The sequence below is a fragment of the Gobius niger genome (assembly GCF_951799975.1).
Source record: "Gobius niger genome assembly, chromosome: 23".
NCBI classification, from domain to species: domain Eukaryota; kingdom Metazoa; phylum Chordata; class Actinopteri; order Gobiiformes; family Gobiidae; genus Gobius; species Gobius niger.
Window position 1 is genome coordinate 377,198 of NC_136874.1, and position 17,500 is coordinate 394,697.

General features: G+C 48.0%; 1 protein-coding gene and 1 long non-coding RNA gene across 2 annotated transcripts in view; both read right to left on the reverse strand.

Moving 5' to 3' along the window:
• The window catches only part of LOC306981934 (T-box transcription factor TBX19-like), a gene marked incomplete at its 5' end in the record, with an annotated part of 15,157 nt that extends 12,311 nt beyond the window's left edge, over positions 1-2,846 (reverse strand). The window contains one exon of the mRNA XM_079581673.1: positions 2,787-2,846. Within this exon, the coding sequence (XP_079437799.1) occupies positions 2,787-2,846 (60 nt within the window). The remainder of the gene's footprint in view (positions 1-2,786) is intronic.
• A 1,496-nt stretch (positions 2,847-4,342) lies between these two features.
• LOC306982034 lies at positions 4,343-14,593 on the reverse strand. Its single transcript, XR_013794159.1, has 3 exons — positions 14,547-14,593; positions 11,763-11,824; positions 4,343-4,405 (listed from the first exon to the last, which is right to left on the reverse strand). It is a non-coding gene; the product is annotated as an uncharacterized lncRNA (long non-coding RNA).
• Between the last annotated feature and the right edge of the window lie 2,907 nt (positions 14,594-17,500).

A 17,500-nucleotide genomic window follows, 5' to 3' on the forward strand; every position in this document is an offset into this window, starting at 1 on the left:
TCTCCCCTCTCTCCCTCCTCTCTCCCTCCTCTCTCCCTCCTCTCTCCCTCCTCTCCCCCTCCTCTCTCCCTCCTCTCTCCCTCCTCTCCCCCTCCTCTCTCCCTCCTCTCTCCCTCCTCCCTCTCCCTCCTCTCTCCCTCCTCTCTCCCTCCTCTCTCCCTCCTCTCTCCCTCCTCTCTCCCTCCTCTCCCCCTCCTCTCTCCCTCCTCTCCCCCTCCTCTCTCCCTCCTCTCCCCCTACTCTCTCCCTCCTCTCCCCCTCCTCTCTCCCTCCTCTCTCCCCTCCTCCCTCTCCCTCCTCTCTCCCTCCTCTCTCCCTCCTCTCTCCCTCCTCCTCCCTCCTCTCTCACCTCCTCACCCCCTCCACTCTCCCTCCTCTCCCCCTCCTCTCTCCCTCCTCTCCCCCTCCTCTCTCCTCTCCCTCCCTCCCCCTCCTCTCTCCCTCCTCTCTCCCTCCTCTCTCCCTCCTCTCTCCCTCCTCTCTCCCTCCTCTCCCCCTCCTCTCTCCCTCCTCTCCCCTCCTCTCTCCCTCCTCTCCCCCTCCTCTCCTCTCCCACCTCTCCCCCTCCTCTCTCCCTCCTCTCTCCCCTCCTCCCTCTCCCTCCTCTCTCCCTCCTCTCTCCCTCCTCTCCCCCTCCTCTCTCCCTCCTCTCCCCCTCCTCTCTCCCTCCTCCCCCTCCTCTCTCCCACCACTCCCCCTCCTCTCTCACCTCCTCTCCCCCTCCTCTCTCCCTCCTCCCTCTCCCTCCTCTCTCCCTCCACTCTCCCTCCTCTCTCCCTCCTCTCCCCTCCTCTCCCCTCCTCTCCCCTCCTCTCTCCCTCCTCTCTCCCTCTCTCCCCCTCCTCTCTCCCTCCTCTCCCCCTCCTCCCTCTCACCTCCTCTCTCCCTCCTCTCTCCCTCCTCTCCCCCTCCTCTCTCCACCACTCCCCCTCCACTCTCCCTCCTCTCCCCCTCCTCTCTCCCTCCTCTCTCCCTCCTCTCCCCCTCCTCTCCCCCTCCTCTCTCCCTCCCTCTCCCCTCCTCTCTCCTCCTCTCTCCCTCCTCTCTCCTCCTCTCTCCCTCCTCTCTCCCTCCTCTCCCCCTCCTCTCTCCCTCCTCTCCCCCTCCTCTCTCCCTCTCCCCCTCCTCTCTCCTCTCCCTCCCTCTCCCTCCTCTCCCTCCTCTCTCCCTCCTCTCTCCCTCCTCTCTCCTCCTCTCTCCCTCCTCTCCCCCTCCTCTCTCCCTCCTCTCCCCCTCCTCTCTCCCTCCTCTCCCTCCTCTCCCCCTCCTCTCTCCCTCCTCCCTCTCCTCCTCTCTCCTCCTCTCTCCCTCCTCTCTCCCTCCTCTCTCCCTCCTCTCTCCCTCCTCTCTCCCCTCCTCTCTCCCTCCTCTCCTCCTCTCTCCCTCCTCTCTCCCTCCTCTCTCCTCCTCTCCCCTCCTCCCTCTCCCTCCTCTCTCCCCCTCCTCCTCCTCTCTCCCTCCTCTCTCCCTCCTCTCTCCCTCCTCTCCCCCTCCTCTCTCCCTCCTCTCCCCCTCCTCTCTCCCTCCTCTCCCCTCCTCTCTCCCTCCTCTCCCCCTCCTCTCTCCCTCCTCTCCCCCTCCTCTCTCCCTCCTCTCCCCCTCCTCTCTCCCTCCTCTCTCCCTCCTCTCTCCCTCCTCTCCCCCTCCTCTCCCCCTCCTCTCCCCTCCTCTCTCCCTCCTCTCCCCCTCCTCTCTCCCTCCTCTCCCCCTCCTCTCTCCCTCCTCTCCCCCTCCTCTCTCCCTCCTCTCCCCTCCTCTCTCCTCCTCCCTCTCCCTCCTCTCTCCCTCCTCTCTCCCTCCTCTCTCCCTCCTCTCCCCCTCCTCTCCCCCTCCTCTCCCCCTCCTCTCTCCCTCCTCTCTCCCTCCTCTCCCCCTCCTCTCTCCCTCCTCTCTCCCCTCCTCCCTCTCCCTCCTCTCTCCCTCCTCTCTCCCTCCTCTCTCCCTCCTCTCTCCCTCCTCTCTCCCTCCTCTCCCCCTCCTCTCTCCCTCCTCTCCCCCTCCTCTCTCCCTCCTCTCCCCCTCCTCTCTCCCTCCTCTCTCCCCTCCTCCCTCTCCCTCCTCTCTCCCTCCTCTCTCCCTCCTCTCTCCCTCCTCTCTCCCTCCTCTCCCCCTCCTCTCTCCCTCCTCTCCCCCTCCTCTCTCCCTCCTCTCCCCCTCCTCTCTCCTCTCCCTCCCTCTCCCTCCTCTCTCCCTCCTCTCTCCCTCCTCTCTCCCTCCTCTCTCCCTCCTCTCTCCCTCCTCTCCCCTCCTCTCTCCCTCCTCTCCCCCTCCTCTCTCCCTCCTCTCACCCCTCCTCTCTCCTCTCCCTCCTCTCCCCCTCCTCTCTCCCTCCTCTCTCCCCTCCTCCCTCTCCCTCCTCTCCCCCTCCTCTCTCCCTCCTCTCCCCCTCCTCTCTCCTCTCCCTCCCTCTCCTCCTCTCTCTTAAACCTGTGCACATCGGTGAGTCAGGACGTGTTTAAAATGAAACCGGAGCCGTTTGTGACGAGAGAGAGACTCCGAAACATCTGTCAAAACATTCACAAACATGAGGAACATCTGGGAAAGACCTGACACGTGACCGCGGTGAGACAACACGAGTGAAACAACACGAGTGAAACAACACGAGTGAGACGTCACGAGGATCTGCAGAACGTCTCACAAGAGGCTCACTTTACACTTTCATCTTCAAACATCTGCTTTTCTTCTCCTGCACTTTAATTATGGCACATTCAGAGCCTGCACAGAGGAACAGAGGAACCTGCCTCCAGGGCCTGGACCAGCAGAACAGCAGGGGGGGCAGGACTCACCCCTGAGGGACTCGGGCTTACAGGGCAGTCACGGCTCTGTGAGGAGAACACGAACATCATGATGACTTTACTTTGAGAATACTGCAGTGACTGAAGGTCCAGGTCCAGGCCCAGGTCCAGGTCCAGGTCCAGGCCCAGGTCCAGGCCCAGGCCCAGGCCCAGGTCCAGGTCCAGGTCCAGGCCCAGGCCCAGGCCCAGGTCCAGGCCCAGGCCCAGGCCCAGGCCCAGGCCCAGGCCCAGGCCCAGGTCCAGGTCCAGGTCCAGGCCCAGGCCCAGGCCCAGGTCCAGGTCCAGGTCCAGGCCCAGGCCCAGGCCCAGGCCCAGGCCCAGGTCCAGTCCAGGTCCAGGCCCAGGCCCAGGCCCAGGTCCAGGTCCAGGTCATTATTTGTTCTAAATTTAATTCATTTTTGTTTTTTCTTTGTTTTTTAAGAGTTATAAAGGTTTAACCTCTTAACTCCCGCCTGAACTTTGTCCTCACGTCATCAAATTTCTTGGTTGGGTATTCACTCATTTTTGTAACTTTTTCATCATTTTTTTGGTCATTTTTTTGTCACATTTTTTGTAATTTTTGTGTTACATTTTTGTCATTTTTTCATTGAAGTTTTTGTCATTTTTTCGTCAATTTTTTATCAAATTTTTGTCACATTTCCATCAATGTTTTCGTCTCAGTTTTGTCGCTATTTTCACGCCTTTTTCCCCGAAGCTTTTGGATTGGGGTAAGCCAAACTGGAGAAAATGTGCTGGGTTCAGGCGTCCCTGTTTTTCCCATGGTCTGACCCGGGCGGGGGTCACGACCCTAATGAACTGTAATGGTAAATGGTAAATGGTCTCAACTTATATAGCGCTTTTCCACCTACATTAGGCACTCAAAGCACTTTACAGCAAGGATCCACTCACCCATTCATACACCAATGCACGCAGACACTGGGGGCAATGTGGGTGAAGTGTCTTGCCCAAGGACACAACGGCAGTGTACACTTCCAGGAGGTGGGATTCGAACCCCCGACCTTCCGATCACGAGACGACCCGCTCTACCATCTGCGCCACTGTCGCCCCATCGTAATAATGGGGTCGCGGCTCTAACAGGTTGAGAACCCCTGCATTAGAGGAAGTTCTGAAGGAAACTGAGGTCACCAACACAAACATAATAATGACTTTACTTTGATAATAATGCAGTAACTGAATCCAGCTCCAGTCCAGGTCCAGGTCCAGGTCCAGGTCCAGGTCCAGGTCCAGGTCCAGGTCCAGGTCCAGGTCCAGGTCCAGGTCCTGGTCCAGGTCCGGGTCCGGGTCCAGGTCCAGGTCCAGGTCCAGGTTCATCTCTAACTGAAGCTCTGTCAGTGTCACTAGAAGAAGTTCTGAAGGAAACTGAGGTCACCAACACAAACATGAAGCCTGCTCGAGCACAAACAAAACTTCAATGTCAATAATAATGACTTTATTTAGAAAACAAGGCAGTGACTGAATCCAGTTTAGCTACGGTTCATTTCTGTAGGTTTAAAAACATCTTGGTTATGGAGGAAACTCTGTCTGACTCTTCACTTTTATTGAATCTAAAGCGACGCAGGACGGCCTTAGTTTTCATAGTCCTGCTCGTTTTCCTCCTGGATGTTCTGGAACTGAGAGATCAAACCAGACGTCAGTGAGCTGTTCATGAGGACTTCACTCAGATGCCCTTCCTCTCACCTGGACTGTGGTCTCACACTGAGGATCTTCAGAGCTGCAGCAGCTGCTCCTCTTCATCAAACAGAGCAGAGGAACTGGAGGAGAGGAAGAGCGTCATGAAGTCAATCCACACTCACAGTTTCTTCAATCAAAGAACCTGAAGTTCTACATAATAAAAGTCCAAAGATTGTTTAGGAGGTGGATCTGGTCTTGGATCCAGGTCATCGTTTGCTTTGTCAAACTGAGAATAAGAGAAACGTGATGAAAGTGTGAGAGAGAGTCCTGACCGAGCCCAGCGCCGTGTAGACCCAGGAGGAGGAGGAGGACGAGGAGGATGGAGGAGCACAGAGGAGATGCTTCTGGAGCTGGGTCTGATCCTGGTTCTGGAGACTCGGAGACGTCTGGAGCTGGAGTCGTCACAGCTGCAAACAGACAAACAAACAAACAAACAAACAAACAAACAAACAAACAAACAAACAAACAAACAAACAAACAAACACACAAACAAACAGACAGACAAACACACAAACAAACACACAAACAAACAAACAAACAAACAAACACACAAATAGATCCAGGGTCAGTCCTCGTGCAGATGTTCAGTTTTCTGTATCGTTTCTGTTTCCAGTGTCAGGTTTAGCTTCATCCTTTACTGGCGTCTGTTAATATTATTATTTATTATTATTATTATTATTAATATAATTATGATGATGATGATCCACCCGAGTGTCGCTCACACCTCGGAGCGAGATTTAGACCTGACGTCGTCACGAGAAACAGCAGATCGAGAGAATCAAAGAGCGGAGCTTTTCAACAGGAAACGACTGAAAGAACCACATCCGCAGGAACAGAGCCGGAGTGAAGAGGAACAGAGCAGGAGCGGGCCCAGAGAGCAGTACAGGGCCAGTACAGAGAGGACACCGAGCGGGTACAGAGCGGGTACAGAGCGGGTACAGAGCGGGTACAGGGCGGGTACAGGGCGTCGGATAAAGACTCACCTGTGACCAGCTCCAGTCTGTATCTCTCTTTAAAAACATAAAGGTCTTCTGGTCTTGATCTGTCCCTCATCGCGCAGCTGTAGCTCCTCACGTCCTGCTCGCTGATGTTGTGGATCCTTAAATGTTTTCCTTCCACTGAAAACTTCAAAGATACACTTTGTCCACTTGAATTAGAAATAAAGACGTCTTCTATTCCATCTGATCTGGTCCTGAGGATTGCAGCCTGAAATCCACCATGAACCTCCATAAACCAGAAGGTTCTTTCAGCTTCTACAGAACAGCTGAGGAGCACAGTCTGACCCAACTGGACCTGGACCTGGGTCTGAGCCTGGACCTGGACTTGGACCAGGACCTGGAGCAACAGGAGCAACAGGAGCAGAGTCTTCAGCTCAGACATGTTTGAACGTATGAGGCTAAAGCTCTGTCTGTGTCATTAGAGGAAGTTCTGACAGGAAACTGAGATCAGAAGGCGTGATCAGAGATAAGCTCAGCTCCTGCAGCCTGAGGTCATATCTGTTCTTCACGCCTCAAAGAGCTCATCTGCAAAGTCAAGAAACCAACCACTTTTTCTACACTTCCGTGGTTTATTCCAGCACATTGTTGGTCATTTCTGAGGGTTCTCTCCTGAGCCACGGCTGCAGGTTTTCTGATGTTTAATAACTGATCTGCACCATGGTCTATCACGCACACATTCTCCCAGGAAACCAGGAGGCCTGAGGGTCACCTTCACCGAACTACAGGCACATCTTCTCCAGCTTTACCCAAATCTAACAGCTTCTTGACCTGAGAGTTTAAAGGCCCGGGTATCGCCTCATTTGAAAGTGGAAAAAACACGCCAAAAACACAACAAAATCGATGAAAACAAAACAAAGACGAGTTTTGCAGATTTTAGCTTTGAAATGAGTCTCATGAGGAGCTTTTTGTTAAACTCTGTGGTCCTCAGAGGAACATCAGAGGAACATCATCACTGTGAGAGGAAGAGCTGGACACGTGGCTCACCTGAGGTCAGGTTGTAGATCTCCTGAACATGGAACATCTGGCTGAATCCAAATCCTTTGTCAAAGTTCTTTAACCTGGCGCAGCTGTAGCTCCTCAGGTCCGTCTGACTGATGTTCTGGATCGTTAAGTCGCTCCCAGAAACTAAAAACTTCTCAGAACTGGACACAGTGTAGAAAAAAGAAAAGTTACCAACGTTCCTCAGGATGCAGGTCTGAAATCCAGCGTGAATCTTCATGAACCAGAAAGTCTCAACAGGCTTTAAAGAGCAGCTCAGAGTCACAGTCTGACCCAACTGGACCTGGACCTGAGTCTGAGCCTGGACCAGGACCTGGAGCAACAGGAGCAGAGTCTTCAGCTCAGACATGTTTGAACGTATGAGGCTAAAGCTCTGTCTGTGTCATTAGAGGAAGTTCTGACAGGAAACTGAGATCAGAAGGCGTGATCAGAGATAAGCTCAGCTCCTGCAGCCTGAGGTCATATCTGTTCTTCACGCCTCAAAGAGCTCATCTGCAAAGTCAAGAAACCAACACAAAGACATCCAGGAAACAGTCCAAGAAAAAAGCTGAAGAGATAAATAAACTCTCTGAAAGACGTCCTGAACTGTGAGAGCATCAGGACACAAGAGAACAAGATAAACTCCGCCTTCCTGATGTTGTCATTTAAGTTTCTGACAGCAGTCGGAATGAAGGACTTTGAACAGCGGTTTCTTTTCTGTTTGGGGGACGACATATCGCCCCCCGGAGGCATCAGAGCAAAGTGCGACCGCAAGACATGGTTTTGTTGACCCAAAATCGAGTCTTTTGGACGACTCTTTCCTTCCAGAGTGAGACGAGGTCTTCAAAACACACACCAGGAATCTGACCACACACTTTGACCATGTGGTTCAGACTGTGAAAAGGTTAAGACACTTTCAATAAAAGAAGGATAAAAGTGAAATATCTGCTGATACATTAAAAGAGTTGAGTTTCCTCATCAGGTGAACTCGCTGATGTCCACGTTTCACACTTTGCTCTGTGTTTTTATCAAATCATAGAGAGGAATCAAAACCAGTCCCAGTGCTTAAAAGAGTCGACCTTTTCCACCTCCTCCCCCTGGATAAAGCTCGGTTTCTCTGGATTCCTCCTGAATTCAACAACGAGCTCTTTAGTTTTTGTCACATTTAAGTCCAGAAAGTCGTCATCGCAGCCCTGGATGAAGCAGAGCAGGACCAGGATCAGATCTAAAAGCTTCTTGACCTGAGAGTTTACAGGCTCGTGTGTCGCCTCAAAAAACACGGCAAAAACGCAACAAAATCCATGAAAACAAAACAAAGAAGAAGCTCAGAGATGCAGATTTTAGCTTTGAAATGAGTCTCATGAGGAGCTTTTTGTTAAGCTCTGTGGTCCTCAGAGGAACATCAGAGGAACATCAGAGGAACATCATCACTGTGAGAGGAAGATCTGGACACGTGGCTCACCTGAGGTCAGGTTGTAGATCTCCTGAACATCGAACATCTGGCTGAATCCAAATCCTTTGCTAAAGGTCTTTAAGCTGGCGCAGCTGTAGATCCTCAGGTCCGTCTCACTGAGGTTCTGGATCGTTAAGTCGCTCCCAGAAACTAAAAACTTCTCAGATCTGGACACAGTGTAGAAAAAAGAAAAGCTACCAACGTTCCTCATGATGCAGGTCTGAAATCCAGCGTGAATCTTCATGAACCAGAAAGTCTCATCAGGCTTTACAGAGCAGCTCAGAGTCACAGTCTGACCCAGCTGGACCTGACGAGTGGAGACCAGGGCCTGAGCCTGAGTCTGGACCAGGACCAGGACCAGGACTGGGACTGACTCCAGCAGAAATCGCATTTTAGGAGCAAGATTTACACCTGACGTCGTCACTAGAAACAGCGGATCAAGAGAATCAAAGAGCGGAGCTTTTCAACAGGAAACGACTGAAAGAACCACATCCGCAGGAACAGAGCAGGAGCGGGTACAGAGCGGGTACAGAGCGGACACAGGGTTTACAGTAAGTCTACAGCTGGGACTTTAACGATGCTGTTTCCGATACTAGAATATTTGTCAAGAACCAGAAAACAGAACAATAACATGTGGAAAATCTGCACATTTACAACATCAGGTTCATCTCAAATGTCAAGAAATGTGGGAAACATGGGGAATAATTTGGGGAAATCGTGGCAAAAAATTGGGAGAAATACAGAAAATATTAGTAATAAAAAAATGTGTGCAAAACCAAACCAGCAAATAAAAGAAAAGGTTAAGACACTTTCAATAAAAGAATGATAAAAGTGAAATATTTGCTGATATAATAAAAGAGTTGAGTTTCCTCGTCAGGTGAACTCGCTGCTGACACTTTGCTCTGTGTTTTTATCAGATCGTAGAGGAATCAAAACCAGTCCAGGTGCTTAAAAGAGTCAACCTTTTCCACCTCCTCCCCCTGGATAAAGCTCGGTTTCTCTGGATTCCTCCTAAAGTCAACAACAAGCTCATAGTTTTTGTCACATTTAAGTCCAGAAAGTCGTCATCGCAGCCCTGGATGAAGCAGAGCAGGACCAGGATCAGATCTAAAAGCTTCTTGACCTGAGAGTTTACAGGCCCGTGAATCGCCTCAAAAAACACGACAAAAACACAACAAAATCCATGAAAACAAAACAAAGAAGAAGCTCAGAGATGCAGATTTTAGCTTTGAAATGAGTCTCATGAGGAGGTTTTTGTTAAGCTCTGTCGTCCTCAGAGGAACATCAGAGGAACATCATCACTGTGAGAGGAAGAGCTGGACACGTGGCTCACCTGAGGTCAGGCTGTAGGTCTCCTGAACATCGAACATCTGGCTGAATCCAAATCCTTTGCTAAAGGTCTTTAACCTGGCGCAGCTGTAGATCCTCAGGTCCGTCTTACTGATGTTCTGGATCGTTAAGTCGCTCCCAGAAACTAAAAACTTCTCAGATCTGGACACAGTGTAGAAATATGAAAAGTTACCAACGTTCCTCAGGATGCAGGTCTGAAATCCAGCGTGAATCTTCATGAACCAGAAAGCCTTATCAGGCTTTAAAGAGCAGCTCAGAGTCACAGTCTGACCCAGCTGGACCTGACGAGAGGAGACCTGAGCCTGAGTCTGAGCCTGGACCAGGACCAGGACCAGGACTGGGACCAACTCCAGCAGAAATCGCATTTTAGGAGCGAGATTTACACCTGACGTCGTCACGAGAAACAGCGGATCAAGAGAATCAAAGAGCGGAGCTTTTCAACAGGAAACGACTGAAAGAACCACATCCGCAGGAACAGAGCAGGAGCGGGTACAGAGCGGGCACTGGGTTTACAGTAAGTCTACAGCTGGGACTTTAACGATGCTGTTTCCCTAACTGATACTAGAATATTTGTCTAGAACCAGAAAACAGAACAACATGTGGAAAATCTGCACATTCAGGTTCATCTCAAATGTCAAGAAATGTGGGAAACATGGGGAATAATTTGGGGAAATCGTGGCAAAAAATTGGGAGAAATACAGAAAATATTAGTAATAAAAAATGTGTGCAAAAACAATAAGAAACAAAAAGGAAATTGGACAAAAAAATGGAAAAAAATTGGGAATGGGGAAAAAAAAAGGTGAATAGTCTCAACTTATACAGACAGATCCTTTGTTTGAGTCACTTCCCTGAATCGTGTTCTGGTCCAGCAGCATCAGAACCTGGATCTACAGAGAGAGTTAATAAAACTCTCCCTCAGATCAGACTGATGGGGTTTAACGGTGCCGCAGTTTGTTCCCGTTGAACTAAATCCTCAGAGATGATTTAAAGTGTAAACCCCAGACTCACCTGTTCTCAGCTCATATCTCTCTTTAAACTCAAACTCCTCTCGTCGTCCTCTGTTCCTCAGGCCACAGCTGTAGATCCTCAGGTCCTGCTCACGGATCTGGTGGATCTTCAGACTGTTCCCGACCAAAGAAAACTTTTCAGATTCAGAAGTAAAATACGTTTCTGTTTCATCGTTATCCTGAGTCCGAGCGATGGAGACCTGGAGTCCCCCGTGAACCTCCATAAACCAGAAGGTCCTGATTGGGTTCACAGAGCAGTTCAGGAGCTCAGTCTGATTCAGCTGGACCTGGACTTTAACCTGAGCCTGGACTAAACCCGGGACCAGGAGCATCAGAGCCGCCAGCGCAGACATGACTGAGTCTCCTCCACCGCATGACGTTACTTCCTCGTCTGAGCTTTAACTTCACACAGGAAGAGCTTCATGTTCAGAGGCACAAATGCTCTTCCTCAACCGGTGAGAAGAGAAACATCGCAGAGGCTCAGGGTCAAACGCAACAGTTTCTACTTAGAAGTTTATTTAACCCCTTAACTCCAAGAAATTGGGCAAAAAATGAACCAAAAAATGAACCAAAAAATGACGAAAAAAATGACGAAAACGTGACAAAAATGTGACAAAAAAATTAACAAGAAATTGACAAAACTTGGGCAAAAAATGACACAAAAATGAGAAAAATGTGTCGAAAATGTGACAAAAATTTGACAAAAAATTGACAAAACTTGGGCAAAAAATGACAAAAAAATTACGAAAAAAGAGTTGAAACCCCCCCAAAAAAAGATGGGAAAAATATCTGATGATGTGAGGAAAAAGATCCATTTAGATGAGTTTTGTAGGTCTTTCAAATGAGGCGTTACTCTGGCCTACAGGATTTGGGTAAAGCTGAACTGGAGAAAATGCTCTCGGTTCAGGCGGGAGTTAAGAGGTTAAAGTGTCATTTTGGTTCAAAGGTTTGACTTGGTCAGAACCTGATTTCTCATCTGCAAAGTCAAGAAACCAACAAAGAGCTGCAGAAACTGAAATGTACAAAACATCCGGGAAACAGTTTCAAACCAAGATGAAAAGATAAATAAACAGTGTCAGGTTCATCTCCAGTGTCAAGAAACCAGGGGGAAAAAATCGTTAATTATGAAATTTAGGGAAAAACGAGATAATATTTGTGCAAAAAATAGTATAAATATATATATTGGGCAAAAACGGAGGGAAAAATCCTTTATTTGAGCTGAAACAAAGTAATTTCTTGTCACAGACTGAGATGGTTAACGGAGCTCAGGCTCAGGCTCAGCTTCTGCAGCTCCAAACCTTCTGCTCAAACACAAACTCTGGGTCTGACTCTTCACTTTTATTGAATCTAAAGCGACGCAGGACGGCCTTAGTTTTCATAGTCCTGCTCGTTTTCCTCCTGCTCGTTTTCCTCCTGCTCGTTTTCCTCCTGGATGTTCTGGAACTGAGAGATCAAACCAGACGTCAGGGAGCTGTTCATGAGGACTTCACTCAGATGCCCTTCCTCTCACCTGGACTGTGGTCTCACACTGAGGATCTGAGCTGCTCCTCTTCATCAAACAGAACAGAGGAACTGGAGGAACAAACAGAGATGATTCAAATGCTCCATCTTTAATCTGATGATCGTTATATGAAGTTTTCTGAAGTAAGAAAGGCTGATTCTAAACCTTTAACAATCTGCAAAGGTTTGTTTGAAGAAGTGAGAAACGTTTAGCATTTGCTCAAATAAAATGAAACAAATGAAAGCTCCTGCTCTGTGTCCTGAGGAGCATCAGAGCTGCAGACAAAAGGTCTGTAAGAGTTTAGTGAAGGCTGACCCAGCACGAGGACGTGGATGAAGAGGAAGAAACTGAAGAGGAGCAAGATCAAAACCATCTCCACGGCCAAGACTTCACGATGACCTTCCCATCGGAGATCGTCAGATTCCTCAGGCTCAGTTTGTAGAAACTCTGCGACGGCTGGAGGTGCAGCTGCAGAACAAACAGAAGGAGTTACCACGAGGTCTGAGCTCCTTCTAAAACCAGGAGACACTTTCAAATCATGACAACGCCACCCAAGAAGTGACTTCCTGTTTCAATCCAGAACGCCAAAATAAAAGCACAGCTCGTCTCATTGATTCAGCAGGTCCTCACAACATTACAAGAACATAACTAAAAACACACATTTTAAGTGTTTCGTCTGTAAGTAGTTGAACTGATGAATAAGACGGTGCTTTTATTTTGGCGTGCTGGGTGGAAACAGGAAGTCACTTATTAGGCGGCGTTGTTATGATTTGAAGTGTCTTTTAGAGCTGCCCCAGCAGGTACAGTTCATGTTGTGTATTTTAATTTCATAAAAGGCTGTATGGATATATTTGATTATCGCAATAAAGGCCTAAAGTAACATATTTCAGCACCAGGTGGAAAAACATAAACACACATAAACATGAACATTACAATCAACTGATCTAAATGTATTTATATTTGAACAAAGCTCTGCTGCTTAACCAAAGTGAGGGGGGCCCAGACCCCAGGCCTTTGCTGCCCGTGCGCCGCCCCTGCTGTAAACTGCAGTTCTGAGGTGATGTGGCTGTGAAGGAGCAGTGACAGAGGCCGAGACCTTCTGAGGAGCTGCAGTTCCACACGCTGCCAGTCGGCGGCAGCAGAACGGAGGAGCGATAAATAATAAAAAACAGAATATTACAGTAGAATTGGCTATTTAGGGCTCACAGTCTGACGGCACATCAGCTTTTTATTGGTCTACAGTATCTGCTGATCTTCATGAGCCTTTAGAATCGTCTGAACCTTCCAGCCCTTGACGGCCCGAGTGTCTGAGGCTTCAGCACATGAAGCACAGGGAGTGGAAACCCCCAAAACAAACAGCTGAAACAGAGCGAGTCTCAACAACATCTCACTTCATCACATCACACAGACACATGAGAAGGTCCTGCAGCAGCTCACCTGAGGTCAGTCTGAAGCTTTCTGCCACTTCAAAAACATCTGCAAATCCACGCTCCTCTGGGCTCTTCCTCCTCCTGGCGCAGCTGAAGATCCTCAGGTCGACTTCACTGATGTTGTGGATTCTTAAATCACTTCCTTCGCCTGAAAACTTCTCAGATTTTCCCCAAATGTAGAATTCTTTCGAGTCATTATTAGCCAAACCCCTGCTGATTCCAGCCTGGAGTCCACCGTGAATCTCCATGAACCAGTAGGTCTCAGCTGCAAAAGAACAGTTGAGGAGCACAGTCTGACCCAACCGGACCGGGACCTGTGTCTGAGCCTGGACCAGGACCAGGACCTGGACCAGGAGCAGAGTCTTCGGCTCAGACATGTTTGAACTGATGACACTAAAGCTCTGTCAGTGTCACTAAAGGAAGCTGAGCTGAGCAGAGACAGGAAACTCAGATCAGTTTGTGTCATTAGAGAAAAGTTCAGTTCCTGTTCTTCACAAACACTCTGTGTCAAACCTCCTCAAACCTCCTGCTCCTCAAGTGAATGAGTTAATCAAGAAACCAACAAAGAGCTGCAGAAACTGAAATGCACAAAACATCCGGGAAATAGTTTCAAACCAAGATGAAAAGATAAATAAACAGTGTCAGGTTCATCTCCAGTGTCAAGGAAATCATTACATTTATTTAAATGAAATTCGGGGAAAACCAGAAAATATTTGTGCAAAAAACAGTATAAATAAATAAATTGGGCAAAAATGGAGGGAAAAATCATTTATTTGAGCTGAAACAAAGTAATTTAACGGAGCTCAGCTCAGCTCCAAACCTTCTGCTCAAACACAAACTCTGGGTCTGACTCTTCACTTTTATTGAATCTAAAGCGATGCAGGACGGGCTTAGTTTTCATAGTCCTGCTCGTTTTCCTCCTGCTCGTTTTCCTCCTGCTCGTTTTCCTCCTGGATGTTCTGGAACTGAGAGATCAAACAGACGTCAGGGAGCTGTTCATGAGGACTTCACTCAGATGCCCTTCCTCTCACCTGGACTGTGGTCCCACACTGAGGATCTGAGCTGCTCCTCTTCATCACACAGAACAGAGGAACTGGAGGAACAAACAGAGATGATTCAAATGTTTCTGCTCCGTCTTTAATCTGATGATCGTTATATGAAGTTTTCTGAAGTAAGAAAGGCTGATTCTAAACCTTTAACAATCTGCAAAGGTTTGTTTGAAGAAGTGAGAAAAGTGTCTTTGTGACTTATCTGTAAAGTTTAGCATTTGCTCAAATAAAAATGAAACAAATGAAAGCTCCTGCTCTGTGTCCTGAGGAGCATCAGAGCTGCAGAGAAAAGTAAGAGTTGAGTGAAGGCTGACCCAGCACGAGGACGTGGATGAAGAGGAGGACACTGAAGAGGATCATGGTCCCAAAAATGGTGGCAATAAAATAAGCCATTTGGAGATGATAATATTCCTCAAGCTCTGTTTGTAGAAACTCTGCGACGGCTGGAGATGCAGCTGCAGAACAAACAGAAGGAGTTACCACGAGGTCTGAGCTCCTTCTAAAACCAGGAGATGCATTTATATTTATTTATTTAACATTTTTTAACCAGGAAAGTCCTGGTTTCTTTTCCAAAGGATCAGTGATCATTCCAACAGGAATGGTAATGATCACTGATCCAAAGGATCAGTGATCATTCCAACAGGAATGGTAATGATCACTGATCCAAAGGATCAGTGATCATTCCAACAGGAATGGTAATGGTAAATGGTCTCAACTTATAAAGCGCTTTTCCACCTACATTAGGCACTCAAAGCGCTTTACAGCCAGGATCCACTCACCCATTCATGCTCTCATTCATACACCAGTGTACGCAGACACTGGGGGCAATGTGGGTGAAGTGTCTTGCCCAAGGACACAACGACAATGTGCACTTTCAGGAGGTGGGATTCGAACCCCTTCCGATCATGAGACGACCCGCTCTACCATCTGTGCCACTGTCGCCCCAGGAAGAAGAACTAAAGGAAGAACGTCAGTGTTTCCACCTCAGGCTCTTCTTCACAGGAGAAATAAACCCAGAATAAACAGTAACAGAGTTTTATTACAGTAAAAAACAGCGAGTCTCAGTGTGACGTTGGGACAGACGTCTCACTTCAGAGTAAATCAGCCTGAACTGTAGAAACATCTCAGTCTGAAACATCTCCCTTCATCACACTGGCTCATGCAGGGCAATGATCTTCACCAGGGTTTCACCTAGAACCACCTACAGTGTGTGCCTGCAGCAGCTTTTAGGAGTGACACATTCATTTCTGACGTCAGATTTATAATTTCACTGACTTTTGACCTTCAAATCCAAAATGGCAGCCGTCACCCATTTCATGTTTTGAATTGATTTCACAATAACATTCGAAAATATAATATAACATTTTCCTCTTAATTTCATCTTGAGATCCTCCCCCCGGAGGAAAATCTTTTCATAACGTGTATGTAAACATACATATAACTACAGTCTTATATATATATATATATATATATATATATATATAAATATAAACATATGGTTCCCGCTGGATAAAACACCTGGTTCATGGGCTCGTCCTATTTACCGACATGACAATATTAAAGTTATTATTTCATTCAACTCACCCAACTGGACCAGGACCAGAGCCAGGACGAAGACTCGGAGCAGAAGCACTTTCAGACTCTTTCACCAGAGACAGGCGAGCGTGAGAAGACGAGGAGCGGAAAGTTTGAACAGGAAACGAACACGATGTGGGCATGTCTCTCTCCCGGACACGGAGAGAGACATGTGTACCACGTGACTCGCCTCAGATGTACCTGTGGTTATATCTGAGGGTGACATTTCACAGTGTGGACCTGAAGAACCAAGCTCAGGCTGAGCCACAGAGGAGCAGCTCAGAGCCACCACGAACCCGAGTCTGTGTGAGAGTCTGTGGGTGAGCAGCAGGACTGGGCACAGCTCAGAATGTGTCTGTCTGTCCTCACTGTTCATTTCGTCGCCCAAAGCTGTGGAACACACTTCCAGTACAGCTTCAAAACATCACTGAGTGTTTTTAAATCACAGCTGAAGACACATGTTTTCAGAAAAGCCTTCGATCCAGAGCCACCGACTCGACTGCTGTTTTTATCTGTTTTTGTATTTATTGTTGTCGACTGTGATTCTTGTTTTTATCCTGGAAAGCGCTCTGGGCACCTTCTGGTTGTTGTTGGGCGCGATACAAATAACATTTGATTGATTTGATTGATAAAATATTTAGTCTTAATTTTAGTCAAAGTGATATTTTTGTGACTAAAATTGGACTAAAACTAAATGAAAAGTTTCTCCTGAGACTAAAACTGTGACTAAAATGTCCAGATATTTGAGTCGACTAAAATCAGACTAAATAAAAATGAAAAGGAGAGACTAAAATCATCCAAACTTGTATTGAGCGTCTGAAAGAGCCTCAGATCATGTTTAAAGGATCAGCTCTGAGCTTTGTTCATGACTAAATTAGTCTTAAATTTTGTCGACTTGTGACGGTTTGCAGGGTCTCTGAACTGCAGGCGGTTTCCAGCCAGGTAACCCTCCTGACAAGTGGGATATGGGATCTGGGATAAGCACGGTTTGGTTCTAGTTGAAGGGTTACCGGTCACACGAGGACTTACACTAGTCTGTATAAACCCTTTCTTTGGAAAAGTGGTGAATGACACAAAAAAACAAGAGGCTCCACACAAAGAACAACAAGTGTCCAGCATGTGTATCTACAAGTCTGTCCACAGCAAACATCTGCCCCCTTCCCACAGCTCTAGGCAGGTACAAACTAAACGATTTTTTCGACTAAATCGACTAATCGAATTAAAATATGTTGTCAAAATTACCAGAGTCTGTCCTCCCTCTGACCCCGACACCTGCTTCACATCTGTCTTTACATTTCTGTTCCGTAACTCCACGTTCCGTTTGCTTTACTCCTGTTCTTTACATGGACGGAATGCTCTGCGTTTGTTTCCGAGGCGTCGCGATGACGGACAGAGCCGAGTCTGTCAGCGCCGCGGCGTCGGAGCGAGAGGCGACGACAGCGGCGAGCGAGGAGCGCGAGGTTCAGGAACACGAGGAGCACGAGGAGCACGAGGAACATGAGCGGCCACGAGGTTCAGGAACAAGAGGAAACAGATCAGAGACGAGGAGGAGGTTCAGGAACAAACTGAAGTCTCATCGTTTTTGTACAAAAGAAACATTTTATTTATAAAACTCTGATAAATATCTTTGGTTCCTGCTCTAGTTTCACACAGATAAAAAGACACAGAAACATCACAGACAGTTCAAGTGAAG